Below are 27,401 nucleotides of genomic sequence, written 5' to 3' on the forward strand. Positions count from 1 at the left end.
AATGCCAGGGACCCCCTCTCCCCACTCCTAAAATCAACCCCAGGTTGATTTTACTGAAAACATGTATTTTTTGTTTTTTATATTTATTTATTTATTATTATTTAGACGGAGTCTCGCTCTGTCTCCCAGGCTGGAGTGCAGTGGCGTGATCTTGGCTCACTGCAAGCTCAGCCTCAGCCTCCCGAGTAGCTGGGACTACAGGCACCCGCCACCACGCCCGGCTAATTTTTTGTATTTTTAGTAGAGACGGGATTTCACCATGTTGGCCAGGATGGTCTCGATCTCCTGACCTCGTGATCTGCCCGCCTTGGCCTCCCAAAGTGCTGGGATTACAGGCATGAGCCACCGTGCCCAGCCTGAAAACATTTATTAAAACAAAACGTCAGAGCTATGTGACAGTAAGTTTCCACAAGCTGGTAGGGTTGAACCGGGGCAGGAGTCGCTGGTACAGGGACTTCACTGCCCACCCCATGCTCAGCTCCTGCATGGAGGAACCTCTGGCTGACCCGGATACAGTATGGACAGCTGTCAGAAAATCTGGAGAACAGCTTGGTAGGGCGATTGGGCAGCCTCCTCCTGTCCATGCTTCTTCCCAGGCTGAGCCTCGGAGGCCTGGTTCCTGGTCCTCTTGTGGCTGACGACGATGCTGCTGTTGGTGACTCGGGGCCCATACCAGCCTGCCCAGTACTGGGTGTCACTGCCCCCGTGCTGAAAGAGGATGTAGCGGACACCCCGGGGGTAGTCTGAGAAGGTGTAGGAGACCTGCCGGGAGGAGGGGACAGGAAGTGACCACCAGGACTGGGGAGGGGAAGGCAGGAGCCAGGTCCTCTAAGAGAGCTGCCCAGGCGGGAAGGCAACAGCTCCAGGCCAGAGAGCAGGGGCACCTTGGGCCCTGAGGCTGCCCCTTGCTTCTTGCCATCCTGGCCCTGGGAGGAGTGGGTAGAGAGAGCAAGTGGGTGAGGCCTCACCTCTGTCCATGCAGCATTGTTCCACTGTTGGATGGTCACAGGTGGGGGCTCGAAGGAGGCCAACACGAAGTAGTCAGCTGAGGTCAGCTGCACCTTGAGTTGGTAGGTGCAGCCACAGTCGGCTCTGGCAGCAAACCTGGTGGAGGGGTTGAGAGCCCTGTGTCCAAGCTACTGAGGGCTGGCCCCAGCACTGGGGGCAGGGGGGACCTACACATTGGAGCTTGGAGCTTTGTTTCCCATCAGCCAACACTGCTCTGCCTGCTAGGCCCAGCTGGCTTCAGTGCTCCCTATGCCCCACTGTGGCCTGGGGGTAAGCAGTTGGTCCATGCTGGCCTCAGTTACCCCATCTGAGAAAAGGGACCCTTTCAGGCATCCTACTAAAGATGTGACCTCAAAAAGCAAAAGACCCCTCCAGAGAGGCCTGGTCTGTCCAAGCCACGTAACCTGTACTTAAAATGGACCAGGCTGTGGATTCAGTGGGAGAGTCAAGGGGGTGGCCTGTGTAATGGGGCTGGCACAGAGCTCACCTTCTGCTCAGCCCAGCCCAGCCACCTCTCCCCTCTGCAGCTCTGCATACTCCTCCAGCCTCGCCCATTTATCCTCAGAGTGGCGGCCCTGGGCCCTGCCTAGAACTGGGGTCCTGCTTCTGCCACCGGCCAAGCCAGAGCCTGGCACACTTCTGTGCACAGAGTAGGAGTTCAAAAAAGAGTCATGGGATGAATAGGAAAAGGAGCCGGGGAGGCAGGTAGGTCAGGGGACCTGGGGGTTTCCACCCAGTCCAGAGAGGCCTGAGAGTCCTCTGTTGCCCAAGTGCGTGTCAGTGTTGACCGGGCACAGTGGCTCACGCCTGTAATCTCAGCACTTTGGGAGGCCAAGGTGGATGGATCACTTGAGGTCAGGAGTTTGAAACTAGCCTGACCAGCATGGTGAAACTCCATCTGTATTAAAATGATTAAAAAAATAGCCGGGCGTGGTGGTGGGCAACTGTAATCCCAGCTACTCGGGACACTGAGGCAGGAGAATCGCTTGAATGTGGGAGGTGGAGGTTGCAGTGAGCCAAGATCGCGCCACTGCACTCCAGCCTGGGTAAAAGAGCGAGACTCAAAAAAAAAAAAGTGCCTGTCCATGACAACCCACCTGGGGGCCTCAGCCTCCTCATCTGCACACTGGCGCTGCTGTGTCCTGCTGACTCCGTCACAGGGTGGTGGGGAGGCCAGGAGGTGCCGCAGGGTCTGGGCACAGAGCGGGGGCAGAGGCCAGGGCTACCTGGCTCTACGACACTGCTGGGCACAGTGGGCACTTGCTATGGCTTGTCTCACCCGGCACAGCAGTAAGACGAGCATGTAGAGTGGGGGACACAGGCCATGGACCCTACTCACCAGTCCTTAACCACGATGTCCGGCCGGAATGTGTCCAGTAGTTCCTCCCAGTAGCCCTCAGCTACAAGGTCCACCAGCTGGGACTTGAGGCACATTCTGGGGAGCAGAGTTGGGGGCTTGCGTACCTGGGTGTGCTATGCATGGCCCCCCCTCACCCAAGCCTTGGCAGCCCCTGTAAGCCCAGGGAGGTGGTTTGGGGACTTAGGGTATCCTTTGGCCGCTGCAGGACAGGCACTGGCTGGGGCTGACTGGTTTCTCCTCCAGTGTAGGAGGGAGTCTGACCCACTTGTGCCTGGGTGGCATCTGATTCCAGTCCAAAGGCCCAGTGTTCCAGGGCACCAGGCAGGGCACTCTTGTAAACTCAAGTTCCTAGCTTAGGGATGGATGCCTGTAGATAGCCCTGGCTTATCTTAACCACCCAATGGACTCCTGGCCTGCTTCAGTGATCCCCACCCCCACTGTCCATGAACACAGCACTGAGTGACTCCAGGAAGCAGTGACTCTGGGCAAGTTTTGGGGCCACCTCCCTTGAGCTTCACAGAGAGGCCTTCCCTTAGAAGACTTTGCCTGAGACTTGGCAAAGGTGTCCTAACCCTCTGTCCCCTCCATGCAAGCCTGGTAGGTTCAGTTTGCCTTACTCGTAGGATGTGACAAAATACTTCTTGACTTTGGGGTCAGGAAAATCTGTCCCGTGGGCTCCAGGGAGGCTCTCCACCTTCCAGCGGTCCCCACCATTGAAATCGATTTGCCATGCAAACATATCCTCTAGGAAGAACAGAAGCCGAGGTGAGACCCCCTGTGTAAATCCAAAATACAGCCCTCCCCACCTGGTCCCGGGAGGGCGGGAGGGAGGGTGGTATGGCGTTAGTGATCTTCTTGGGAGGCAGGACTTGCTCATGCTCAGGTTTCTGGGGCTGTGGACACCAAAGGGTTAACAAGCTTGTTCTTTCTCAAGGGCACTGTGTAGCCAAGGTACCCCACCAGCCCAAGTATACCCCAACTGCACCCTGGAGCACCCCTACAAAGCACCCCTCCAACACATTCCCACCTGTCCTCACCATATCAGCTCTGACCTGACTCTGTCCCACCCACACAGTCCCAAACTGGCCTCACTCCTAACACACAGCTGGAGAAAATGCGTGTTACCAGAAATTCTAAACCAATCCCTTCCTCACTTCCATGTTGCGGTGGAACTCTGGGAAATACCCAAGTATCAGTTCTCAAAAAATGAAATTACGAGGGGCCTGTGAGAGTACTGTCCTCAAAGACTAATGTGAGGCCAGGCACGGTGGCTTGGCCTGTAATCCCAGCACTTTGGGAGGCTGAGGCAGGTGGATCGCTTGAATCCAGGAGTTCAAAACCAGCCTAGGGAACATAGCGACACCCTTTTTTTTTTTTTTTTTTAAATAAGTAAAATAATTTTTTAAAAAAGGCTAACAAGTGTTCATCCCAACACAGACTGCTTACTTGACCCAGATGGCACCCCAGATGTCCAGGAGGGAGAGGCCCTTGGTTAACGACATAACCCAGATTGGAGGCCCTAGAGGATGGGTTTGTGGGTTTGTTGGTGGTCATGGGAACCAAGATTCCCATAGGGCCCAGATGGCCCAGGGCAAGAGTGCTAAGTGGAGGAACCAGTACCCTTTGGGCTGGGCGGTGTGGTAACATTCATGGGTGGACTTCCATTAGGTGGGCCTGGTGGGTTCACGGGGGCGATCACCCTCTTCACACTGAACTTAGAGGACCTTAGAAAACAAGGGCGCTTCTCTACCAGTGCTGCCCAGGCAATCACTGGGGCACTTTTCCAATGGCTTGCTCCCCCTCCAGAAGCCCGCTATTCTCAGGTGCTCTGGGGTCCCCAGTAGAGAACCAGAGGAGTAATACAGAAATCTAGGAGCTGGGCTGACGCTGAGTACAGACCTGGGGGTATCTCAGCAAGGCTTGACTGAACACTGCCAGCCCTGGGCAGGCCAGGCTGCAAGGCCAGCTCTGTTAGGCCGTGTTAAGCCGAGTGGGCAGCTTAGCTGGGCAGCTTCTGAATGAAATCTGGGGCAGGCAGAGAGACTGAGTGTCAGGCGCTGTCTATGGGGGCTCTGGGATTTGGGGTGGGGGGAGTTTGAGGCCTTTATCTGTCAGGACCAAACCCTGGAAGCTGGGCAATTGTGCATCTTTGGGGAAGTCACTCATCTCGGGCCCAAAGCTCCCCATCTATACAATGGAGTCCACCCTAATTGTCTTGGCATCTCCCAGGTTCCTGTGTGTGTGTGTGTGTGTGTGTGTGTGTGTGTGTGTGTGTGAGAGAGAGAGAGAGAGAGAGAGAGAGAGAGACAGTGTCTCTCTGTCACTCAGGCTGTTGGAGTACAGTGGCGCGATCTCAGCTCACTGCAACCTCCGCTTCCCAGGTTCAAGCGGTGCTCCTGCCTCAGCCTCCCAAGTAGTTGGGATTACAGGTGCCCACCACCATGCCCAGCTAATTTGTGTATTTTTTGTAGAGACAGGGTTTTACCATGTTGGCCAGGCTGGTCTCGAACTCCTGACCTCAAGTGATCTGCCTGCCTTGGCCTCCCAAAGTGCTGGGATTACAGGCATGAGCCACCGTGCCTGGCCTATTTGTTTTATTTTTAAATTATTTTTTCAGAGACAGGGTCTCACTCTGTTTCCCAGGCTGGAGTGCAGTGGCACAATCTTGGCTCACTTCAACCTCCACCTCCTGGGTTCAAGCGATTCTCCTGCTTCAGCCTCCTGAGGAGCTGAGATTACAGGTGCCTGCCACCATGCCTGGCTAATTTTTTTGTATTTTTGTAGAGATGGAGTTTCACCATGTTGTCCAGGCTGGTCTTGAACACCTGACCTCAAGTAATCGCCCATCTCAGCCTCCCAAAGTGCTGGGATTACAGGTATGAGCCACTGCACCCGGCCAATCTCCCAGGATCCTGATGAGGATGAAGAGAGTACAGAGATAGCAAGGAGGTTCTAAGTACACAAACCAGGTCTCAAAATCAGTTGCTGCTGGAGTCCCAACAGGAAGTATGGTGTGTCCGGGGTGGATGGTGGCTCATGCCTATAATTCCAGCACTTTGAGAGGCTGAGGCAGGCAGATCATTTGAGCCCAGGAGTTCGAGACCAGTCTGGGCAACACGGTGAGACCCTGTCTCTAATTAAAAAAAATATATATGGGAAGCGTGGTGCCTGGTACATAGCAGGTACCAAACGAAGGAAGGGAAAAGGAAAAAAATGCCTGGGAAATACAAGAGAATGTAACAGGCTAAGTGGGGACCTTCAGCTGTGATCACAGGCCCCTCTGGATCCTCATTTTGTTTGTCTGTATAATGGGGCTAACAGGAGGATGGGTAAGTACATTTGTAAAGATCTCCCATGAATACCTGACACAGAGGAGGCCCTTGGTCAACATGAGGCAGCTTGGGCTGTACTCTGGGGGACAGGCGGGTCTGCAGTGTGCTTGTTCTTTCAACGAGCATTTCTTGGGCACCTGCTATGTGCGGGTGTCACTGTGGATGCTATAGTGTAGCAAACAATGTCCATTTGGCCACTGGAACTTGAAGTTTGTGGCAGAAAAAAATAAGGAAATTCTGAAAAAAACCTTTTTCTTTTGGAGACTAAGTTTCACTCTTGTCGCCCAGGCTGGAGTGCAGTGGAGCCATCTCAGCTCACTGCAACCTCTGCCTCCCAGGTTCAAGCGATTCTCCTGCCTCAGCCTCCCGAGCAGCTGGGATTCTAGGTGTGGGTCAGCATGCCCAACTTCGTGTGTTTTTAGTAGAGACAGGGCTTCGCCATTTTGACCAGGCTGGTCTTCAACTCCTTACCTCAGGTGATCCGCCCATCTCAGCCTCCCAAAGTGCTGGGATTACAGGCGTGAGCCCCCGCGCCTGGTCAAAAATGTTACAGGGCATGAAATGGAGGTGCTATGCTGGAGGTGGAGAGTGCTGTTTTTAGATTGGGAGCACAGGGCAGGTCTCTGAACTGAGACCTGAAGAATGAGAAGGAACCAAGGGAGTGAGGTGGGTGTTTAGGATTAGAGAACATTCCAGGTAGCGTGGGAATCACAAGTGCCAAGGCCCAAGGATGGGAAGGAACGAGCCCAGTGGCGGCCTCCACCCTGCCCCCATGCCACCTTCAGCGCACGGGTTGCGCAGGAGGTTCCTGTGCAGGCTCCGTAGGAAGTAGAAGATCTTCCAGTCGGCCACGGGCTGGTCCCAGTCCTCGGTGATGAAGCCCTCTCGCAGGCACTTGCGCTTCCAGAGGGTCATGAGGTCGATGAGATCCCGCCAGAGGCTGCAGACCAGGCGGCAGTTCAGCAGCAGCTGGCGGGCGGGCACGTGCGTGAACAGCTCCAGCAGGATGTTCTCGGGTAGCTCGTTAATGCTGTCCAGGGCTGCCTTGGGGTGGGGAGCATCCATGGCCTGTGGGGGGGGACAGCGGTTATGAGCCTGACCAGGGAGGTCTAGGCCAGGGACTCCTCTCCAACCCTGCATTAGCCAGGTGTGGTGGCACACGCGTGGAGTCCCAGCTAGTTGGGAGGCTGAGGCAGAGGCTGAGCCTGGGAGTTCAAGGCTACAGTGAGCTATGATTGCGCCACTGCACCCCTGCCCGGGCAACTGAGCAAGAACCTGGCTCAAAAACAAAAACAAAAAAACCACAAAAGAGCATTTCGGAGGCTGAGGGTCCTTCCAGTAAACAGTAGCCCCTCAGTGGAAAGAGTAGTCATGGGACCCACATTCAGAAGAGTACAATACAAGTAGGAAAGTCTTTAGAGACACATATTTTAAAAGGCCCCTCCCCAATTTAAGAAAAAATTGCTTAATTTTAAAGCCAGTGGTTTGGGTGGACTGTAAGATTCTGTGGAGGCCACACTTATCTGCAAAGTTCTGTGAGGATTTTGGTGATTGTTGTTATTTTAATGCTCTGGATTCACTGTTAGAATATAAAATCGGCCGGGCGCGGTGGCTGAAGCCTGTAATCCCAGCACTTTGGGAGGCCGAGGTGGGCAGATCATGAGGTCAGGAGATCGAGACCATCCTGGCTAACACGGTGAAACCCCGTCTCTACTAAAAATACAAGAAAATTAGCCGGGCGTGGTGGCGGGCGCCTGTAGTCCCAGCTACTCGGGAGGCTAAGGCAGGAGAATGGCGTGAACCCGGGGGGCGGAGCTTGCAGTGAGCCGAGATAGCACAGCCTGGGGCACAGAGCAAGACTCCGTCTCAAAAAAAAAAAAAAAAGAATATAAAATCTTTTTTTTTTTTTTGAGACAGTCTTGCTCTGTTGCCCAGGCTGGAGTGCAGTGGCGTGATCTCGGCTCACTGCAACCTCTGCCTCCCGGGTTCAAGAGATTCTCCTGCCTCAGCCTCCCGAGTAGCTGGGACTATAGGTGCCCGCCACCACGCCCAGCTAATTTTTTTGTATTTTTAGTAGAGACGGGGTTTCACCGTGTTAGCCAGGATGGTCTCCATCTCCTGACCCCGTGATCCACCCACCTCAGCCTCCCAAAGTGCTGGAATTACAGGTGTGAGCCACCGTGCCCGGCCAGAATATAAAATCAGTTTTACATCCCAGACTCATGAATGTTCATTCAGTGGATGGCTAGCGCTGAGAAACCACCTGCCTCTCTCCAGAAGCTCACTCTGGCCTGGAAGTCAGACGTGATAAAACAACCCCATGGGAAGCCCCCACAGCACCCAGCTGGGCTGCCCTGGGTGTCAGGCCAGAATCTACTTGGAGATGGTCGGAAAACAAAAATCAGATGGAGGGTGCCTGAGAAGACTGCCTGGGTTTGAATCCTGGTCTGCAGTGACTAGTTGGGAAGCTGTGGAAAGGAGGGGGTAACTGTCCCGACCCTGGAAGGGCCAGGAGAACCAAGTGAAGCACAGATCTTTGGTCAGCATTGCTGCCAGCACAAACCTGCCCTCAACACTGTCCTCCCTGTACCTCTGCACTGCACACAGGTTCTGGAAAACTTCAAGCAGTGCCACAGCCCTGGCCTGAATCTGTTACCTGGGGGCACCTGATTAGTCCCCTAAGGGGATCCCAGGTACTTGCCCCAGGTAGGTGGGGGTTGGCCAGCAACCAGGGCTCTGCCTTGTCACTCAGGTGGGCCTCATCTGCTTACACATGAGGAGAGAATGTTCTCCACCTACAAGCAGGGAAACAGAACCTTCCTGGCCTCTTTTTTTTTTTTTCCCTCCCCCAGCCCTGAGACAGAGTTTCGCTCTTGTTGCCCAGGCTGGAGTGCAGTGGTGGGATTTCAGCTCTCTGCAATCTCCACCTCCTGGGTTCGAGCAATTCTCCAGCCTCAGCTTCCCAAGTTGTGATTACAGGTGTCCGCCACCACACCCCGCTAATTTTTTATTTTTAGTAGAGATGGGGTTTCACCATGTTGGCCAGGCTGGTTTTGAACTCCTGACCTCAGGTGATCCACCCGCCTCGGCCTCCCAAAGTGCTGGGATTACAGGCGTAAACCACTGCACCCAGCCTTTTGCTGTGGCCTCTTCTGATTTTCCATAGAGGCTTAGCCATAGCAGCAGTTCATAGTCTTCTGAAAGCTCCCATCCCAGAAAACCGGAGGGTGGGTGTATGCTGGCTCCTGCCCGGGGAGGAACACTTTACATGGCAGAGAAAACAGGTGAGGTACTTGTGCCTCGTGAAAAATGCTTTGCAAGCTGGGAGCGGTGGCTCAAGCCTGTAATCCCAGCACTTTGGGAGGCCAAGGTGGGTGGATCAGGAGGGCAGAAGTTCGAGACCAGCCTGGCCAACATAGTGAAACCTTGTCTCTACTAAAAATACAAAAAATTAGCCGAGTTTGGTCATGTGTACCTGTAATCCCAGCTACTTGGGAGGCTGAGGCAGGAGAATCGTGAACCCAGGAGGCAGAGGTTGTAGTGAGCCGAGATTGCGCCATTGCACTCCAGCCTGGGTGACAGTGCAAGACACACCTCCAAAAAAAAAAAAAAAAAAAAAAAGAGAAAAAAGGCTTTGCAACCTTGGCAACACAGGGAGACCCTGTCTCTACAAATAGTGAAAAAATTCGCCGGGCATAGTGGCCAGTGCCTGTGGTCCTAGCTACTCGGGAGGCTATGGTGTTAAGATCTCCTGAGCGCAGGAGGTCAAGGCTGCAGTAGCTCACAGGCATGAGCCACCAAACCCGGCCCCTCAGAGGTTTTCTAACTTAGAATCCATGAGGCCTGCTGAGGTCACACTCTAGGGAAAGAAGGAGCCTGCTGGGGCAGAGTGAGCCATGATTCCTCCATGGCACTCCAGCCTGGGCAACAGCAAAACTGTCAAAAAGAAAAAGGCTTTGATAGGGAAAAAAAAAAAAAAAAAAACTCAACGTGGCCAAGTCTTCTAAGTTATGAGAAGCAAATGTAGCATTCGAAAAAAAATGTAAAACCTGTCAATTAAAAATGCCTGTAGTCTGGGCAACATAGTGAGACTCTGCCTCTAGGAAAAAAAGAGATTAGGTTGGGGGTGGGGACTCATGCCTGTAATTCCGGCACTTTGGTAGGCCGAGGTGGGCGGATCACAAGGTCGGGAGTTCAAGACCAGCCTGGCCAATATGGTGACACTCCGTCTCTATAAAAATATAAAAATTAGTTGAGTGTGGTGTCGGGTGCCTGTAGTCCCAGCTACTCAGGAGGGTGAGGCAGGAGAATTGCTTGAACCCGGGAAGTGGAGGTTGCAGTGAGCTGAGATCGCACCACTGTACTCCAGCCTGGGCAACAGAGTGAGACTCTGTCTCAAAAAAAAAAAAAAAAAAAAAAAGAAGAAGAAAAGAAATTAGCTAGACCTGGTGGCCCGTGCCTGTAGTCCCTGCTACTCAGGAGGCTGAGGCAGGAGGATCGCTTGAGCCCAGGAAGTGGAGGCTGCAGTGAGCTGTGACCATGCCACTGCACTCCGGCCTGGGTGACAGAGCAAGACTGCCTAAAATAAATAAATAAACGCTGGCAACTTCTAAAGTCACTGTCTAGACTCTAGACCAAATAAAAGTCACTGGGCTCCAAGCTAGAGGCGTTTAGGCACCAATAGCTTCCTACCGTGGTGACTGAAGTCTGGTCTCTGGCCCAGTCCGCATTTTCTTGCGCCCCTTCCCCGCCCCCACACGGGGCATTTTGTGGTGGGGAAGTCCATGCCAGCCCTAGGAAGCCCTCACACCGATCGGGTTCCCCAACTGCCCCGCCCGGCGTCTCGTGCTGGCCTTCACCGCACCCACCCTCCCAGCAAGCTCTCGGGGCACTCTTACTTCACCGGTTTCTCGGAAACAGAAACCGTGGCTGGGGAAAGGCAGAGGCCGGATCTCGCAGGCGCGTGGGGCCTGGAGGTCCCCTGACAGGTCTCCGAATCCGGCAATGGCCTCGGGATGTGGCCGGGGTGGAGGCGGCCGCAGAGCCTCCGCCCGGGTGGCCCCGGGGCCAGGCCCCCAGTCCGGGCCCAGCCGCCCGCGCCCCCCAGCCCTGGACGCCCGGACCAGCGCCCGCAGGCTCCGTGAACGCCCAGGCGCCTAAGACCCCGGCTCCCCACTCGCCCGCCGCCCGTCCCCCCGGGGCCGCAACCTGGAAGCAGCGGCGGAGCTCCGGGTCGGCCCCAGCCTACGGCCTCGGCGGCGTCGTCGCTGGGCCCCGCCCGGCCCCGCCGCCGCGTCACGCGCTGCGCTCGGTCTCCACCCCCGCCCCGGACCCCGCTGCGTCCCTCCCGGCCCGGCCCCGCACCTTCGCCGCGGGAAGACTAACCTGAGGTCCCTGGGGCCCGGGCCCTCGCTGCGGCCTGCGTGTCCTGAAGCTCAGTCTCCCCCTCCAGGCGGCGGGCGGCTCAGCACCCACACCTGCACCCCACTCCTCCGCAAGGCAAAAGTCCCTGAACGCGAGGCAGCTCACCGGACCTCCGCACTAGTTCCTTCTTTAAGGGGCCCAGGGCTCCACCCTTGACCCTCGGTTCACTCCCTAGAGGGAGGAGCTGACACCCAGCAGGCTCCTTCTTTCCCTAGGGCGTGACCTCCGCAGGTAACAACCTGAGGGGCTGGGAGGTGGCTAACGCCTGTGATCCCAGCACTTTGGGAGGCCCAGGTGGGGAAGGTTGCTTTAGGTCAGGAGTTGGAGACCAGCCTAGCCAACATGGCAAAAAACCTGTCTCTACTAAAAATACAAAAATTAGCAGGGCATGGTGGCGCATGTCTGTAATCCCAGCTCCTCCGGAGGCTGAGGTGGGAGAATCGCTTGAACCTGGGAGGCTGCAGCGAGCCAAGACTGCACCACTGCACTGCAGGCTGGGCAACAGAGCCAGTCCTTGTCTCAAAAAAACAAAAAACCTCTGAGGTTTTTTGTCAGGAGTAAGTTCATGAATTTCTTCCATCAGTCAACAAATAATTAGCAAGCACCTTGTTCAGGCAACCACCACGGGTTGTGCAGGGTGTGCACTGCACAAGGGGACTGGCCCAGGCCACATTAATTGCTACGTCTTCTCCATGGAAGGCCGTCCTTTTGCAGTTTGCCATGGGCTGGTGGATGGTGATCCTGCCCTGGCCAAAGCCCTTATCTAGCCCACCCTTGATTGAGATAGCTAAATGTAAGGAGTATTTATTAAGTGCTATATTAGTCCATGTTCATACTGCTATAAAGAAATACTCGAGACTGGAATTTATAAAGGAAAGAGGTTTAATTGACTTACAGTTTCATATGGCTGGGGAGGCCTCAAGAAACTTACAATCATGGTGGAAGGTGAAGCGGAAGCACGTGGCAGCAGGAGGGAGCCAGGGAAACTGTCACTTGTAAAACCATCAGATCTCGTGAGAACTCACTATCATGAGAACAGCATGGGGAAAACCGCCCCCATAATCCAGTCACTTCCCACCAGGTCTTTCCCTAAACACCCAGGATTACCGTTCAAGATGAGGTGTGGGTGGGGACACAAGGCTTAACCATATCAAGCACCAGCTGTGTGCCAGGCACCATTCTAAATGCTTCGGCTTCATCCAATGTCAGTAAAGCTCTTGGCAAAGAATAACACCAGGAGGCAGAGCCTGGGTGGCACTGCTGATCTGGCACAAGGTGGACTCAAGGGCTGCTCAGAGATGCCCACACACCCCAACCCCAGCCTGTGGCTGGGCCTCTAGAGGAAGCTAGCAGTACTGGACGGCTGCCAGGTGAGACACCTGCAGCTCACTGAGGGGTCTGTCCCATGAACCTGCTTCTGTGATGGTCTGGTTCCTGAAATGCCAACCCCTCTGTACCTTAGGCAGAAGCCACACCATTGTACCATCTGCAGGTCCCGGCGGGACCACCTAAAGTCTGCCTTTCCTTCCAGAAACCACAGGGCACAGGTTAGGCTGGGCACACCTTTTATTTGACTGCATGCAGTAGGGCGAGGTCAGGAGAACACTGCTGTCCTTCCAGCAGGACAAGAGGCACGTTCCAAGGGTGGCTGGGTGGGAGACAGAGGTCTTGGGAATGCCAGTTCTAGGGGTGGGGTGGGGGCTTGGAATGCTCTCCAAGCCACAGGGGGTCTGGCCTGGATTTGGGAGGTGGGCAGGGGATCCTTCAAACACCCTACCATACTCATCCAGGGCTCACGTGTCCAGCTGTCAGAGCGGGTCCCAACCCTGCTCCCCACCTACCCTGGGACATCCTGTGCAGGATTCCCTCAGTCCTCTGGGAACCTGACCCCCACCTGGCACCCATCTAGCTTCTAGGCTCTATTGATAGTGAGGAAAGTCCACACCTGACCTGGACCCCACTCCACCCTGGGTCTGCCCATCTCAGACCGGGCCTGAGCCTCTGGGCTAAAGTCACCTCTTCTGAGCAGGCAGGCAGAGTAAGAGACTGGGAGCAGCAGACAGGGGCAGAGCATGGCCCACGAGCCCACCCTCCGCTTTCCAGACTGGTCTGAGTTACATGGTCACCTCCCTGCACCATCAGGGCAGCTGCAGGCTTGCCAGATGTCTTGCCTGTCCCTGCTCTGAGGGTCCAAGAACACAGGTAGAATGGTCCCAGGCGGGGAAGGGAGAGACAGATCCAGGCTGGCCTCCAAGCTCGACTTTCTGAGGGGCCCAGGGGAACACGCCGCACCTCTCACATCTCAGGTGCTCCATCTCTGAAAGGGGCCCATGCAGGCTTCCTCACCCATCATTCAGGTCAAGACCTTTTGGGGAGAGCTGGCCCCCACCCCAGCATGTGAGGGCTGCCCACGCCGAGAGGCTCCACAAAGAAGAGGCAGCTGGGGGCAAGGGTCAGAGGTGTGGGGACGCCTGGCCTCCACCTCCCCTTCCCAAGCCCAGCCGTTTTCTGACAGCAGTTGTTTACCAGTCAGGGTTCAGCAGATGGGGGCTCAGGGGGCGTCAGGGCAGCGGGGGCCCGATGGTGATGCTGCTGTTGGTGACCCTCGGGCCGTACCAGCCGGCCCAGTAATGAGTGTCCACGCCGCCGTGCTGAAACCAGATGTAGCGGACGCCGGGCGGATAGTTGGAGAATGTGTGGGAGACCTGGCGGGGCAGGTAGAGGGGGGAGAAAGGTCAAGGGAGCTGACTCAGGCTGGGTGTGGTGGTTCACACCGGGAATCCTAGTACTTTGGGAGGCCGAGCTGGGAGGGTTGTTTGAATCCAGGAGTTTGCGACTAGTTTGGTTGCAAACCAGAGATAGTGAGATACCATCTCTACAAGAAAAAAAAAAAAAATTATCCAGGCACAGTGATGTGTGCCTGTAGTTCCAGGCAGGCTGAGGCAGGAGTACAGGCTAAGGTAGGAGTTCAAGACTGCAGTGAGCTGTGATCACGCCACTGCACTCCAGCCTGGACAATAGAGTGAGACCCTGTCTCTAAAAAACAAAAGAAATAAAAGAAAATGAGCCTTAAAAAAAAAGGGTGGGAGCTGACCCTGAGTGTGGCACTGCCTGAGGGGGGCAGGGGAACAAGGAAGTGGCTGAGTTCTTGGTGCCAGTCTAGAAATCAGTGGAGTTCTAGTTTGAGCTCTGTGATTTGGGACAGATCATTTCCTTTCTCTGAGCCTCAGTTTCCTCAGCTATAAAATGGAGCAAAATCCTGCTGGTTCACTCCACAGGTTTATCATTCAGCCCAAAGGAATGGAAAGAAACTGCAAGCTGCCAAAGGATGTCCAATATGCTCATCACAGGGCACATGTATTATTTAAGCTAAAATTAAGTAAAATTGCCCTGCGCGGTGGCTCACGCCTGTAATCCCAGTACTTTGGCAGGCCGGGGTGGGTGGATCACCTGAGGTTGGGAGTTCGAGACCAGCCTGACTAACACGGAGAAACCCTGTCTCTACTAAAAATACAAAATTAGCTGGTGTGGTGGCGCATGCCTGTAATCCCAGCTGCTCAGGAGGCTGAGGCAGGAGAATCACTTGAACCTGGGAGGTGGAGGTTGTAGTGAGCTGAGATGGCGCCATTGCACTCCAGCCTGGGCAACAGAGTGAGACTCCATCTCAAAAAAAAAAAAAAAAAAAAAAAAAAAAAATTAAAATTAGATGAAAAAAATTCAGGTACTCAGCTGTACTAGAAACTGGATCTTACTAACTGTTCAGTGGTCACATGTAGCTACTGACTACTTTATGGATAGTGTAGACACAGACCATTTCTATCACTACAGAAAGTTCTATCAGACAGGGCTGGGGTTGGCAAACGATGACCTGCAGGCCCACTGCCTGTTTTTATAAATAAAGTTTTACTGGAACACAGCCATGTCCATTCGTTTACATATTGTCTAGAGCTGTTTTCACACAACAACAGCAGAGTTAGAGAGTTGAGTAATTGTGACAGAGACAGTGTGACCTGCAAAGCCTAAAATATTCATGTCTGCCATTTTAAGAAAACATTTGCTAGGGCTGGGCACAGTGGCTCATGCCTGTAGTTCCAGCACTTTGGGAGGCTGAGGCAGGAGGATGACTTGAAGCCAGGAGTGCAAGACCAGCCTGGGCAACAAAGCAAAACTCTTATCTCTACAAAAAAAAAAGAAAAAACATTTTTTTAAATTAGTGGTGGTGCGCACCTGTACTCCCAGCTGCTCAGGAGGCTGAGGCAGGAGGATGGCTTGAGCCTAAGAATTTGAGTCTGCAGTGAGCTATGAATCCGCCAGCCTGGGTGACAGAGACCCTGTCCCTAAAAATATGTAAGTAAATTAAAACAAACAAACAAATATTTGCTGACCCCAGTCTAGAAAACAGTAATAATCAATACTAGTAATTAGTAACAGTCAAACAGTCAACCTTTTGGAATTTTTTTTTCTTTTTTTCTTTTTTCTTTTTTTTTTTTTTTAAGATGGAGTTTTCCTCTTGTTGCCCAGGCTGGAGTGCAATGGTGCGATCTCGGCTCACTGCAACCTCCACTTCCTGGATTCAAGCGATTCTTCTGCCTCAGCCTCCTGAGTAGCTGGCATGCGCCACTACGCCTGGGTAATTTTATATTTTTGGTAAAGACAGGGTTTCTCCATGTTGGTCAGGCTAGTCTCGAACTCCCAACCTCAGGTGATCTGCTGTCTGGGCCTCCCAAAGTGCTGGGATTATAGGTGTGAGCCAAAGAGCCCTGCCAACCTTTTGGAATATTTTTTGGCCCTGGCCTTGCCAGCATCATTTCACTGATTTCTTTCAGAGCTCTATGACGGAAGCACTATATACCCATTTTACAGAAGCAGTGAGTGAAGCTCAGAGCATTGGAAGCACAGGTGAGAAGGTGCAGAGCTTGGATCTGAACCTAGACCCCATCTGACCGCAGCCTCAGCCTTGGACAATCTGCCTCTGCCCCTGCCTCCCAGGCCCACGCACCTCCCTCCACTTGGCATCGCTCTTCTGCTGGATGGTTGCCGGGTCTGGCTGGAAGGTCCCCAGAGGCGCGTGCGCGGACGACAGGAGCTGAACGCACAGCTGGTACTTGGACCCGCAATCTGGCCTGGCTGCGAACCTGCAGGGAGAGGGAGGGCCCATCAGGGCCTCGGAGATTGGGGGCAGGGCAGGGGTGGGGCGCCTGATTGGCATGCCCCCCCCAGACCCTTGCCCCAGGCACTCACCAGTCCTTGACCTCGATGTCCGGCCGTGTGGTATCCATCAGCTCCTCCCAATACCCTTCGGCCTTGAGGTCCACCACCTGGGACTTGAGGCAGGTGCTGGGGGCAGGCAGAAGGGTGGGAGGGGCTGGGGCTCACCACTAGGGCAGTGAGGGGCTAGGACTGCCCCTTTCCAGGGTGGGAGGGACCCCAGGGTAAATTGATTTGGGCTTTCCCCTACCCCAAGTCCCCGGATCTTACTAATATGAAGTCACGAAGTATTTCTTGACCTGGTCATTGGGGAATTCCTTCCTCTGGTCTCGAGAGAGATCCTCCACCTTCCACTCATCGCCTCCATTCACATCCAGGCTCCAGAACTCGAACCCCTCTGATGGAAAAGCAGAGTTCACACTGAAGGGAAGCCCCTCAGTGGCCACCTTCTCCCAAGTGCCCCTTCCTCCCAACTCCTCTGCCCGCATCTTGGCGGCTGCCCTCAAGCCCTGTGCTGTGGGACACTGCAGATCACAATGGCCGCCGCGTATTAGGTGCTTCCTGTGTTGCAGGCACAGGGAGGTGACTTCCCTGGGGGCCCTGAGACACATGGTGATGTGAATGACCAGACCTCTTCTGTGATGGAGAATGCTCTGATGTGGGCCAGACAGACCTGGGTCTAGTCCCAGCTCTACCAGCACTCAGCTGTGTGACCTCGGGCCAGTTGCTTTCCCTCTCTGACCCCTGGTTGACTCCTCTGTAAACTGGAGTAAGAACAGGGCCTGAGAAGCTTTTTTGGCAAAGTGCCAAAATATTTTAGGACTTGTGGCCCACATACTCTCTCTATTGTATAGTTTTTTGTTTGTTGTTGTTTCTTTTCCTATAACCCTTCAAAAACATAAAAACTTTTTTTTTGTTGTTTGTTTTTTGAGACAGAGTTTCGCTCATCACCCAGGCTGGAGTGCAATGGTGCGATCTCGGCTCACTGTAACCTCCGCCTCCTGGGTTCCAGTGATTGTCCTGCCTCAGCCTCCTGAATAGCTGGGATTACAGTCGCATGCCACCATACCTGGCTAATTTTTGTATTTTTTTGTAGAGGCAGGGTTTCACCATGTTGGCCAGGCTGGTCTTGATCTCCTGACCTCAGATGATCCACCCACCTTGGCCTCCCAAAGTGCTGGGATTACAGGTATGAGCCACTGCTCCTGGCCCAGATGCCTTCTGTGATGGAGAACGCTCTGATGTGGGCCAGACAGACCTGGGTCTAGTCCCAGCTCTACCAGTACTCAGCTGTGTGACCTCAGGCCAGTTGCTTTCCCTCTCTGAGCCTCAGTTGTCTCCTCTGTAAACTGGAGTAAGAACAGGGGCTGGGAAGCTTTTTTGGCAAAGTGCCAAAATATTTTAGGACTTGTGGGCCACAAACTATCTCTATTGTATGGTTTTTTTGGTTGTTGTTTCTTCTCTCTCTCTCTCTCTTTTCTTTTTTTTTAAAAAATAATCCTTTAAAAATGTAAAAACAGGCCAAGCACAGTGGCTCACACCTGTAATCCCAGCACTTTGGGAGGCCGAGGCGGGTGGATCACCTGAAGTTGGGAGTTCGAGACCAGCCTGACCAACATGGAGAAACCCCATCTCCACTAAAAATACAAAATTAGCTGGATGTGGTGGCGCATGACTGTAATCTCAGCTACTTGAGAGGCTGAGGCAGGAGAATCACTTGAACCCAGGAGGCGGAGGTTGCGGTGAGCTGAGATTGTGCCATTGCACTCCAGCCTGGGCAACAAGAGTGAAACTCTGTCTCAAAAATAAATAAATAAATAAAAACATAAAAATAATTCTTAATGCCTCAGCCAGATTTGGCTCATGGACAGCTGGGAGGAGTTGTTTTATTATCATTTTGCTACAGAATTTGGTCAAATTGTGGAAAACGAGGTTCCCATGCCATCCCAGTGTCTACCCAACAACACAGCAAGCAAGGATCAGTAGAAACCTTGCTTTACCTGTTGTTGTAACATCCTGGGAAGAAGACCGGATCTCCCATTCTTCCACAAGCAAAACCCCTTTGGCCCTCTGGGACCATGTCAGTAGGCCCAACCCTGGAGCCTAGAAACTAGGCCAACAAAACATGGCTCTGACTTCCTTGCCTTGTGTCTTAAGCAGAATTAGTCTCAGTTGGCCAACATTCCCTTTCCTAGGAAAGGTCACTGGGGAAATAATCTTAAGAGTAGAATAAGAGGCCGGGCGCGGTGGCTCAAGCCTGTAATCCCAGCACTTTGGGAGGCCGAGACGGGCGGATCACAAGGTCAGGAGATCGAGACCATCCTGGCTGACACGGTGAAACCCCGTCTCTACTAAAAAATACAAAAAACTAGCCGGGCGAGGTGGCGGGCGCCTGTAGTCCCAGCTACTCGGGAGGCTGAGGCAGGAGAATGGCGTGAACCCGGGAGGCGGAGATTGCAGTGAGCTGAGATCCGGCCACTGCACTCCAGCCTGGGTGGCAGAGCAAGACTCCGTCTCAAAAAAAAAAAAAAAAAAAAAGAGTAGAATAAGAGGCCGGGCGTGGTGGCTCATGCGTGTAATCCCAGCACTTTGGGAGGCCAAGGCAGGCGGATTACTTGAAGCCAGGAGTTTAACACCAGCCTGGCCAAATACAGGCTGGTTTAACAACCAGCCTGTATTTTAATAGAGACATGGTGAAACCGTGTCTCTATTAAAAATACAAAAAATTAGCTGGGCATGGTGGCGGGCACCTGTAATCCCACCTGTAGTCCCAGCTACTCGGGAGGCTGAGGCAGGAGAATCCCTTGAACCCGGGAGGTGGAGGTTGCAGTGAGCCAGGATCGCACCATTGCACTCCAGCTTGGGCAACAGAGCGAGATTCCATCCAAAAAAAAAAAAAAAAAAATTAGCCAGGTATGGTGGCACATGCCTGTAATCCCAGCTATTTGGGAGGCTGAACCTGGGAGGTGGAGGTTACAGTGAGCCAAGATTGTGCCACTGTATTCCAGCCTGGGTGACAGAATGAAACTCTGTCTCAAAAAAAAAAAAAAAGAAAAGAAAAAAAAAAAGAGTAGAGTAACAATAAGAAACACCACTCTTGGCCTCAGTTTGCCCATCTGAAAAATGTGTGTACTATCAGTAGCTACCTCTTCGGGTTCTGTGAGAGGAGAAAAGGTGTTAAACCATCCAAAGCACGTGGCTCATACTAAGTGCTCAATACATGTTCCTGGTGTCACAACTGTGTGTACTGGAGGCATGCCAGACCCGGCCTGTACCCCACCTTCGGCGCACGGGTTGTGCAGGAGGTTCCTGTGCAGGCTCCGTAGGAAGTAGAAGATCTTCCAGTCGGCCACGGGCTGGTCCCAGTCCTCGGTGATGAAGCCCTCTCGCAGGCACTTGCGCTTCCAGAGGGTCACCAGGTCGATGAGGTCCCGCCAGAGGCTGCAGACCAGGCGGCAGTTCAGCAGCAGCTGGCGGGCGGGCACATGCGTGAACAGCTCCAGCAGGATGTTCTCGGGCAGCTCGTTGATGTTCCCCACAGCCATGGCTAGTGGCTTCTGGATACCCTCCTGTGGCTGTTGAAAAGCTATGCTGCAGGCCTCATCCCTGCTCTGTCATTTATCTCGGGAGAGTCATAGTGCCTCTCCCAGCCTCAGTTTCCCTCTCTGTAAATGGGTACCTTACCTCCAGGGGTCACTGGGGCGGTCCAAGGAGCTTAGGGCATATCAGGTACTTTAATAAAAGGTGAGCTCTGATTTTTTTTCTCTGGCTTCTCACAACAAACGTGGAAGGCACTGCCCAAGGTCAAAAATAAGGGCAGAGGGGGAAGGAGCCGGGATCTTCTTTGATTCCAGGGCCAGCCTTTTTCAGTAAGCCAGACAGTCTATGCGCAGCCCGGCAGAGCACCCCAGGCCTCCAGTGTCGTCACCATCCTTTCTCCCATCCTCGGAACATGATGGGAGGAGGAGGCTAATTATTACTGCCTCCCCCGGAGGTCCAAAGGGCTGCAGCCACCTTCTCAGGATCTCAGAGGACATGACCTCCTGCCTAGCTGGGAGTGGCAAGAGGGTGGGCGACAGGGAAGGGCCCTTCCTATCTCCCTACTCCCTACCCCCACCCCCAGCCCCGCGGCTGGGCTCCTCCACCCCAAGTCTGCCAGCGCGCCTGCAGCCTCCCCTTCCCACGCTGTGCTTTAAAATGTCCCCCAAAGTCTGGGCTCCGACCCCTGCACATCGATGGCGACCCCAGCTCTCGTTCGCGGCCGCGCCGCGCAGCCAGTTCAGGCCCGGCGGCCTGGGCCTGGTCGGTGCCGGGCCTCCCTCGGCAACTGCGGCGCGACCGGGAACCCAGGAGCCTTCCCGGCAGCCCCCGTCCAGCCGCGCCCCCTCCCCGGCGCCCCCCGCGCCCCCTCCTGCCGGTCACCTGCGCTCGGCTGCAGCGGCACGATCCGCTGGGCCGCCCAAGCTGCACCGCCTGGACCTGCGCTTGCCGGGGAAGTGAGGCTCCGCCCCGGCCCTCCAGGCCCCGCCCCCGAGCCCAGCGCCCCGCCCCCGCGCCCAGGGCCCCGCCCAGCGCAGCGCCGGGCCAGGGACGCGCCCCCCGCCGCGTCGTAGGAAAATTACCTGGTGTTGGGGGTGGGGCGGAAGGCGCCTCCTATCCCCCGACTACGCTTGGGCCACCCGCCCCGCACCCTCGGCCTGACCCAGCCTCTCCCTGCCTCCCCTCGCCGCCTCCTCCCAGCAGTCCCCCAGGAGCGAGCTGGGAGATGCCCCAAATCGGACCCCTCCCCAATTAAACGAAAACACCTCCTGACCTTTCCCAGCCTCCTGGGTCCGCTGAGGAACCCGCAGCCCCAGGCCTCGAGCCGATTGCTGGGACTGCGGGGCGGCCGGGCGCGGGGCCAGAGGCGGGGCGGGGCGGGTTGGGTCGGGGGCCTTTAAGAGGCGCGGCCGCCGGGACCGACACAGACGCGGACAGCGCCGGTACTCGCCGCCCCGGGACTCGCGCAGCCCGCAGCGCTCCGGCTCCTCCTCCTCTCGCGACCGCCCTCCGCAGCGATGGACGGAGACGGTGACCCAGGTAGCCGCCGCCTGGACCGCTCGCTGCGGCGGGGAGGGGAGATGGGGTCGGTGGGCGAGCGCTGCACAGAGCGGAGTCAGAGAGCGAGGGGGCCCGGAGACCTGGCGCGGCAAACTTTCACGCCAGCGAAGTCCTAGAGGCGGTCTCCAAAGAGCACATCTCTCTGCTATCTTGGTCTGGCGGGAGGCCTTGAGAGGCGACCGGCAGGGAGAGAGGACTCCTGGGTCCCATTTAGCCAGGAAGTAGCACGAGAGGACCCCCACATTCCCGCCTCCCAGCTTCCTAAGGGTCTGTCTGGCGGGCGCCTGGGATGCGTCTGGGACGGAGGCTGCGAGCCTTTTCTTTCATCAGCTCTTCCAGCTCAGGGCCTTGGGCCGCCTGGATCCCCGTGGGTTCTTTGGGGTCCCTGGCCTGGCCTCACCTATCCCTGCCTTCCTCCTGAGCTCCCTTGTCTGGAGGGGCGGCCCCTCCCCTCCCCGGCGTGGTGAGATGCCCAGTGGGGACCGGGCCAGCGGTGAGGGAGCATTGGGGGCAGCTTTGGCTGGTGCTCAGAGCCTTCCCAGGCTGCCCAGTCATCCTCTCTGGCACCCAAGACCCCTCACCCCCAATCGCCCAACTCCCTGCGGGGCCTGCAGGGGTTGCCTGCTGAGTCAGGATGGAAACAAGACCTGCCTGCAGACAGCCCTCACTCTTTCCTCATCAGGTCCAGCTCGGGGTGGGCATTGCTTGGGGTATGCGGTGGCAAACAGACTGATGAAAGCTCTGGCCCCCCCCACCCCCCATTCCCCCCACCTCCAGCCCTGAAAATCCCAGCTCCTGCAGCCCTTGCTCCCAATCCACGGCCTTCTGGCCACACCCTCTGTAGGGCTCCAAAACTGGCTCCTGCTTTTTCCCAGGGCTCAGCTATTCCCTGGACTCTGGGGCCCACTCCAGGTGAGTGAATCAGCCTCGCAGGCAGGCAGCTTCCAGGGGCCAGATAACTTTCTGCCGACAACAATGTGGGGAGTTGTGTGTGTAAGAGAGAGGGTGGGGGGAGCTGTAATTGGATCTGGGGCCTTGAGTGCCAGGCCCCGGGGCCAGAAGAGGGGACTGGGTGAGGTGCACCTTTCGGGGAGCATCAGGTGTCCGATGGGGCCAGGGCCGGAGGGGAGGGCTGGAGAGGTGAGGACACTGGGCCCAGCTCCCCAGAGAGCTGTGGGCATCTGCCTGGGCAGGCGATGTGGCTTCAGGGCTTGGCATTTTCCTCTGTCTTCCTGCTGTTCTGCGATGTGGTCTGGGAGAAGCTGTTAAGCCCCTTTTGGCCTCAGTTTCCTCTTTGCCGAAGGGGCAGGTGTAAATCCCCACATCATAAAGATGTGGCCAAAAAAAATGCTAATAAGGAAGGAGAAGTGCTGTGTTCAATGTGGTTCACTCAGTAAGATTGACTGAGGACTCGCTGTGTGCTCTGGGCTCTGTGAAAGCTCTCAAGGGCCCGACTGTGTGTTGGGCAGGGAGGAGAAGCTGCATGTGAGGAGGTTAAGGGCTGGTGGGCCTGGAGACTTGGGTCTGGGCCCTGCCACCTGTCCCCTTCCCCAGTGCCTGGCCTGTTCCCACCACCGCCTTGACTCTCCAGGGCCTAGCCCATGGGAGCTCCCCATCGTAGGTCTGAGAGCTGTAGTCTTCCTGATCACCCAGAGTGGCCCTGTCTCCTCCTCACTGGCTGTCCCTCATCCAGGCATCTGGGGCACTCGGTGTCCACTTACTCAAGGCTGTGACGGCCCCGCTGAAGCCAACGGGGATCCAAGAGACAGTCCGGCTGCTGCGGTGACATCTGCCTGCCTCCTTACAATTCAGAATGCTCTTGTCCCCCTCGTCAGGGGATTTGGACATCTGTCCTGTTTGTATGGCCTAGCACAATGATTACTCCCATTTACAGATGAGAAAACTGAGGGCCAAGGATGGGAAAAGGAGGTAGAGACAGTTTCCTTCCCCAAGGCCCTATGTCATCTCCTTGCTTGTTATGGTTTATTTAAATAAGTCCCTCCTCATCCCCAAATCACACAATAGCTGGGGACAGCTGGGTTTCTGGGCTCTGTTCTCCAGCCCCTGAAGGCTCCAGGTCCCATGTCCCCTTCCCTAAATACTGGCAGTATGTCCTTCAACAAGTCACTTAATCCCTGAGCCTGAATATTTGCACCTGCAAAGTCAAAATCCTGGCCTTGGTGCAGTGGAGCATGACTGTAATCCCAGCACTTTAGGAGGCCGAGGCAGGAGTTGAGTACAGGAGTTGCTTGAGTACAGGAGTTGAGGCCAGCCTGGGCAACAGAGTGAGATCCTATCTTTAAAAATAAAAGTCAGCCGGGCGTGGCGGCTGATGCCTTTAATCCTAGCACTTTGGGAGGCCTAGGTGGGTGGATCACCTGAGGTCAGGAGTTTGAGACCAGCCAGGCCAACATGGCGAAACCCCATCTCTACTAAAAATACAAAATTTAGCCAGGTGTGGTGGCACATGCGTGTAATCCCAGCTACTTGGGAAACTGAGGCAGAAGACTCGCTTCTCAGCTTCCAGCTACCCAGGAGGCAGAGGTCGCAGTGAGCCGAGATCATGCCACTGCACTCCAGCCTGGAGTGTAGTGACAGAGCAAGCGAGATTCCATCTCAAAAAAAAAAAAAAAAAAAAAAAAGTCAGAATCCTAACACTGCCTACTAATTCAGTGAATTAGTTTGTGGAGGCTGTGGTGGTTTAAGATGGCTCTGGAGCCAGGCTGTCTGGGTTCAAATCCAGGCTCCAACCACTGATTAGCTGTGTGATCCTGGGCTGTTTCACCTCTCTGTGCCTCAGTTTCCTCATCAATGAAATAAAGACAGCAATAAGAGCAACCTCAAAGAAATGGTATGAGGATTTAAAGAGTAAATGAAGTTGAAATGCTTTGGACAGTGGCTAACACTTGCCGAGTACCCCCAAAACATGAGTTCCTGACAACAGACCAGGGAAAGTGCCAGATGCCAGGCACAGGACATGAAGCTGTGTTTTCCAGACCATGTTCTGGCCCTCGTGAAGCTCCGTATGGTCCAGAGACAGGCGTTTATCATAGGATCACACCACAAGACAAAAGCTAGGAAGGGCTGTGAGAAGGTGTCATAGGGGGAAATCCCGGAAGGCTTCCTGAGGAGGTGAGGAGAGCAGGGATCTCAGAGGGTGGTTGGGAGGATGAAAGAAGTTCCGGTGTGAAGCATTGTACAGTGCTATAGATGGATGTCATTAATAATAAAAATATGATCCTTGCTGCCATCTGCCCAGGCCTGGGCTTTACTGGTCCAGCAGAGGAAACAGGCCTCTGAGGCACCTCTTTGGACTTAGGGGCTGATCCAGGGTTGGTCCCTGGCCCTGTGGCCTTCTTCCTTGGGCACCAGTCTGTAGTTACAGAATCTCCGACCCCAGCTGTGGATTGTCCCAAGGTGGGTGGGGGAGGATATGGGCACATTGCAGTCCTGGGGTCTGGAGGGGTACAGGGTGGGGGAATCACAACCCCCCACCCACCCCTGCCTGCAGAAAGCGTGGGGCAGCCCGAGGAGGCAAGCCCGGAGGAGCAGCCGGACGAGGCGAGCGCTGAGGAGGAGCGGCCGAAGGACCAAGAGGAGGAGGAGGAGGCGGTGGCCGCCGCGTACCTGGACGAGCTGCCCGAGCCGCTGCTGCTGCGCGTGCTAGCCGCACTCCCGGCCGCCGAGCTGGTGCAGGCCTGCCGCCTGGTGTGCCTGCGCTGGAAGGAGCTGGTGGACGGCGCCCCGCTGTGGCTGCTCAAGTGCCAGCAGGAGGGGCTGGTCCCCGAGGGCGGCGCGGAGGAGGAGCGCGACCACTGGCAGCAGTTCTACTTCTTGAGCAAGCGGCGCCGCAACCTTCTGCGCAACCCATGCGGGGAAGGTGAGAAGCCCTCGCCGGGCGAGCTCAGCTTCCCCTGCTGCGAAATGGGCCGAAATGGCGCCGGCTGGCTTTGAGGGAGAAATTGAAGCGCCTGGCTCAGTGCCAGCAATGGGTAGCCCCAAGGCTGTCTATTACTGTACCTCGCTGGCCACCTGCGTCCTGGGGTCTCCCGGCTCCTCCCACCCTCAGCCAGCTGGAGCAGGGCGGGATGGGGGACATACCTGCCAGGAGGCAGATTTAGAAAGTGCCCACTGGTTCACTCTCTCATTCATCATCTGCCCACCCAGACACCAAGTGCCACCTTTGCCCTGCCCACCTCCACATAGTGGCAAGAGCCAGCCCTGCCACAGCCTTAGCAGGGACTGAGTGACCAGGGTGGGGCTGTCGTGTCCCTACAGAGGACTTGGAGGGCTGGTGTGATGTGGAGCATGGCGGGGACGGCTGGAGGGTGGAGGAGCTGCCTGGAGACAGTGGGGTGGAGTTCACCCACGACGAGAGCGTCAAGAAGTACTTCGCCTCCTCCTTCGAGTAAGGAGAAGGGGGTGGAGGAGGGGGGAAGGGGGAGCGTCCGCACTGTTCTAACTCCAGTTCTCCCAGGTGGTGTCGCAAAGCGCAGATCATTGACCTGCAGGCTGAGGGCTACTGGGAGGAGCTGCTGGACACGACTCAGCCGGCCATCGTGGTGAAGGACTGGTGAGAGGGCCCTGGGGTGGCATGGGGCTGGGAGGAGTGGGGTAAGGCAGAGGGGTGAGCCAGCTGGGGACCCCCCCCCAGGGATGCTGCCTCCCCACTGCAGGGGTTGAGGCCACGTGGGCCACGGGTCTGCAAAGTAGACAGCTTCGGAGTATTCAGGAGAACCTGGAAACCCACCTCCCCTCCTGAGTTTTAATTGTTGGCAAATATATGCACATATATATGTTTATATGTATGTAATGTATATATTTCAAAATCAGTCTGCGGTCCAAACCAAAGGCCACTCTGTGGACTGGCTTTGGCCCCAAGCTGGGGTCTGGCCAACCTGGAATGTAGTCCTTGTGTTTCGTTCTTGGACTGTCACTTTCTCTTGCTGGCCTTGTTTCCCTTATCTGTAAACTCGGAGCACTGGCAGTGCTGGCCGACAGGGATGTTGGGCGCACAGGAGGACTTTTGTGGAAATCCCTGTCCCCAGGACGTGTTCAGCAGGGCTGAGGCCATGCCCCCACCCCACCCCATCCCCCGCCCCCCACCTCCCTCCCTCCCTCTGAGCAGGTACTCGGGCCGCAGCGACGCTGGTTGCCTGTACGAGCTCACCGTGAAGCTACTGTCCGAGCACGAGGACGTGCTGGCTGAGTTCAGCAGCGGGCAGGTGGCAGTGCCCCAAGACAGTGACGGCGGGGGCTGGATGGAGGTGAGCCTGGGGGACCCAGGGCGGAGGGGTGGGGCCTGGACGTCAGGGGCGTGACTTAAGGAGACCCCGCCCGCGGCGCGCCTGGGCTGGGCAGGGCTGAGATGGTCACCGGGTGGTGGAGAGAACTCTGAATACTGCCGAGAAACCGAATGGGGGAGCTGCAGGTCGGTCGGTGTGCTGGGGTGGGGCGGCAGGGGAGGCCTCTGGACCTCTGAGGCTGACTCTTCTTACCTCCGCCCCCAGATCTCCCATACCTTCACCGACTACGGGCCGGGCGTCCGCTTCGTCCGCTTCGAGCACGGGGGGCAGGACTCCGTCTACTGGAAGGGCTGGTTCGGGGCTCGGGTGACCAACAGCAGCGTGTGGGTAGAACCCTGAGCGGCCCGGCCCTGCCTCCACCCACCCCCAGCTGCCTGGAGGGGCAAAGGCCGGGGGTAGATAGGCCTTAACTTAGTTCATAGCGTCCTTGCCTTCCCCAAGCCACACATCCTCCTCCCATCCCTTGCTCCGAGCCCAGCCCCTGAGCAGGGAGAGAGAAGTTTTGTTGGCATAGGTTTGCTTAGGTAGCCGGCTTCTAGAACGTAGATCCGTGAGGGCGTGGGCTTGGACTGGACCCACTGCTGAACCCCTTGCATCTAGCACACTGCCTGCCACAAAGTGGGCTCTCAATAAATATTATTTGTCCAAGGAAGGAATGAATGA

General features: G+C 55.7%; 3 protein-coding genes across 26 annotated transcripts; 1 reads left to right on the plus strand and 2 right to left on the minus strand.

Moving 5' to 3' along the window:
- Positions 1-66: 66 nt before the first annotated feature.
- On the minus strand, positions 67-11,363 carry FBXO6 (F-box protein 6). Of its 5 annotated transcripts, none has more exons than XM_002802178.4 (6): positions 11,086-11,363; positions 6,480-6,768; positions 2,986-3,112; positions 2,348-2,443; positions 969-1,104; positions 67-762 (listed from the first exon to the last, which is right to left on the minus strand). In XM_002802178.4, exons 2-6 carry the CDS (start codon positions 6,763-6,765, stop codon positions 529-531), a joined length of 879 nt encoding a protein of 292 aa, XP_002802224.2. In that variant the 5' UTR covers positions 6,766-6,768; positions 11,086-11,363; the 3' UTR covers positions 67-528. The 5 variants fall into 5 exon arrangements, with proteins under 5 accessions (XP_002802224.2, XP_002802223.2, XP_077830274.1 ...); XM_002802177.4 differs by lacking the exon at positions 11,086-11,363 and adding an exon at positions 10,909-10,969; XM_077974148.1 differs by lacking the exon at positions 11,086-11,363 and adding an exon at positions 10,909-10,969 and having other exon boundaries at positions 2,986-3,615; positions 6,140-6,768.
- A 625-nt stretch (positions 11,364-11,988) lies between these two features.
- FBXO44 (F-box protein 44) lies at positions 11,989-21,411 on the minus strand. Of its 20 annotated transcripts, none has more exons than XM_077994040.1 (8): positions 21,146-21,344; positions 20,017-20,126; positions 19,613-19,907; positions 16,603-16,729; positions 16,366-16,461; positions 16,124-16,259; positions 13,651-13,829; positions 11,989-13,564 (listed from the first exon to the last, which is right to left on the minus strand). In XM_077994040.1, exons 3-7 carry the CDS (start codon positions 19,875-19,877, stop codon positions 13,686-13,688), a joined length of 768 nt encoding a protein of 255 aa, XP_077850166.1. In that variant the 5' UTR covers positions 19,878-19,907; positions 20,017-20,126; positions 21,146-21,344; the 3' UTR covers positions 11,989-13,564; positions 13,651-13,685.
- On the plus strand, positions 21,298-27,390 carry FBXO2 (F-box protein 2). Its single transcript, XM_015111644.3, has 6 exons — positions 21,298-21,411; positions 24,944-25,312; positions 25,711-25,840; positions 25,910-26,005; positions 26,561-26,699; positions 26,943-27,390. The coding sequence occupies exons 1-6, from the start codon at positions 21,390-21,392 to the stop codon at positions 27,075-27,077; spliced, it is 891 nt and encodes a 296-aa protein (XP_014967130.2). The 5' UTR covers positions 21,298-21,389; the 3' UTR covers positions 27,078-27,390.
- Positions 27,391-27,401: the final 11 nt, after the last annotated feature.

Source organism: Macaca mulatta, chromosome 1 (genome assembly GCF_049350105.2).
Source record: "Macaca mulatta isolate MMU2019108-1 chromosome 1, T2T-MMU8v2.0, whole genome shotgun sequence".
Lineage (NCBI taxonomy): Eukaryota > Metazoa > Chordata > Mammalia > Primates > Cercopithecidae > Macaca > Macaca mulatta.

Excerpts from the sequence above, each read along its gene's own strand:
- FBXO6 (XM_002802178.4), bottom strand. The coding sequence starts at position 6,765 with ATGGATGCTCCCCACCCCAAGGCAGCCCTGGACAGCATTAACGAGCTA. Across the intron at positions 3,113-6,479 it reads GCGCAACCCGTGCGCTGAAG|AGGATATGTTTGCATGGCAA; the intron begins GTGGCATGGGGG and ends TGTTCTTCCTAG. Across the intron at positions 1,105-2,347 it reads GACATCGTGGTTAAGGACTG|GTTTGCTGCCAGAGCCGACT; the intron begins GTGAGTAGGGTC and ends CCCCTCCACCAG.
- FBXO44 (XM_077993990.1), bottom strand. The coding sequence starts at position 19,877 with ATGGCTGTGGGGAACATCAACGAGCTGCCCGAGAACATCCTGCTGGAG. Across the intron at positions 16,730-19,612 it reads GCACAACCCGTGCGCCGAAG|AGGGGTTCGAGTTCTGGAGC; the intron begins GTGGGGTACAGG and ends CTTTTCCATCAG. Across the intron at positions 16,260-16,365 it reads GACATCGAGGTCAAGGACTG|GTTCGCAGCCAGGCCAGATT; the intron begins GTGAGTGCCTGG and ends CTCTCCCTGCAG.
- FBXO2 (XM_015111644.3), top strand. The coding sequence starts at position 21,390 with ATGGACGGAGACGGTGACCCAG. Across the intron at positions 21,412-24,943 it reads GGACGGAGACGGTGACCCAG|AAAGCGTGGGGCAGCCCGAG; the intron begins GTAGCCGCCGCC and ends CCCTGCCTGCAG. Across the intron at positions 26,006-26,560 it reads GCCATCGTGGTGAAGGACTG|GTACTCGGGCCGCAGCGACG; the intron begins GTGAGAGGGCCC and ends CCCTCTGAGCAG.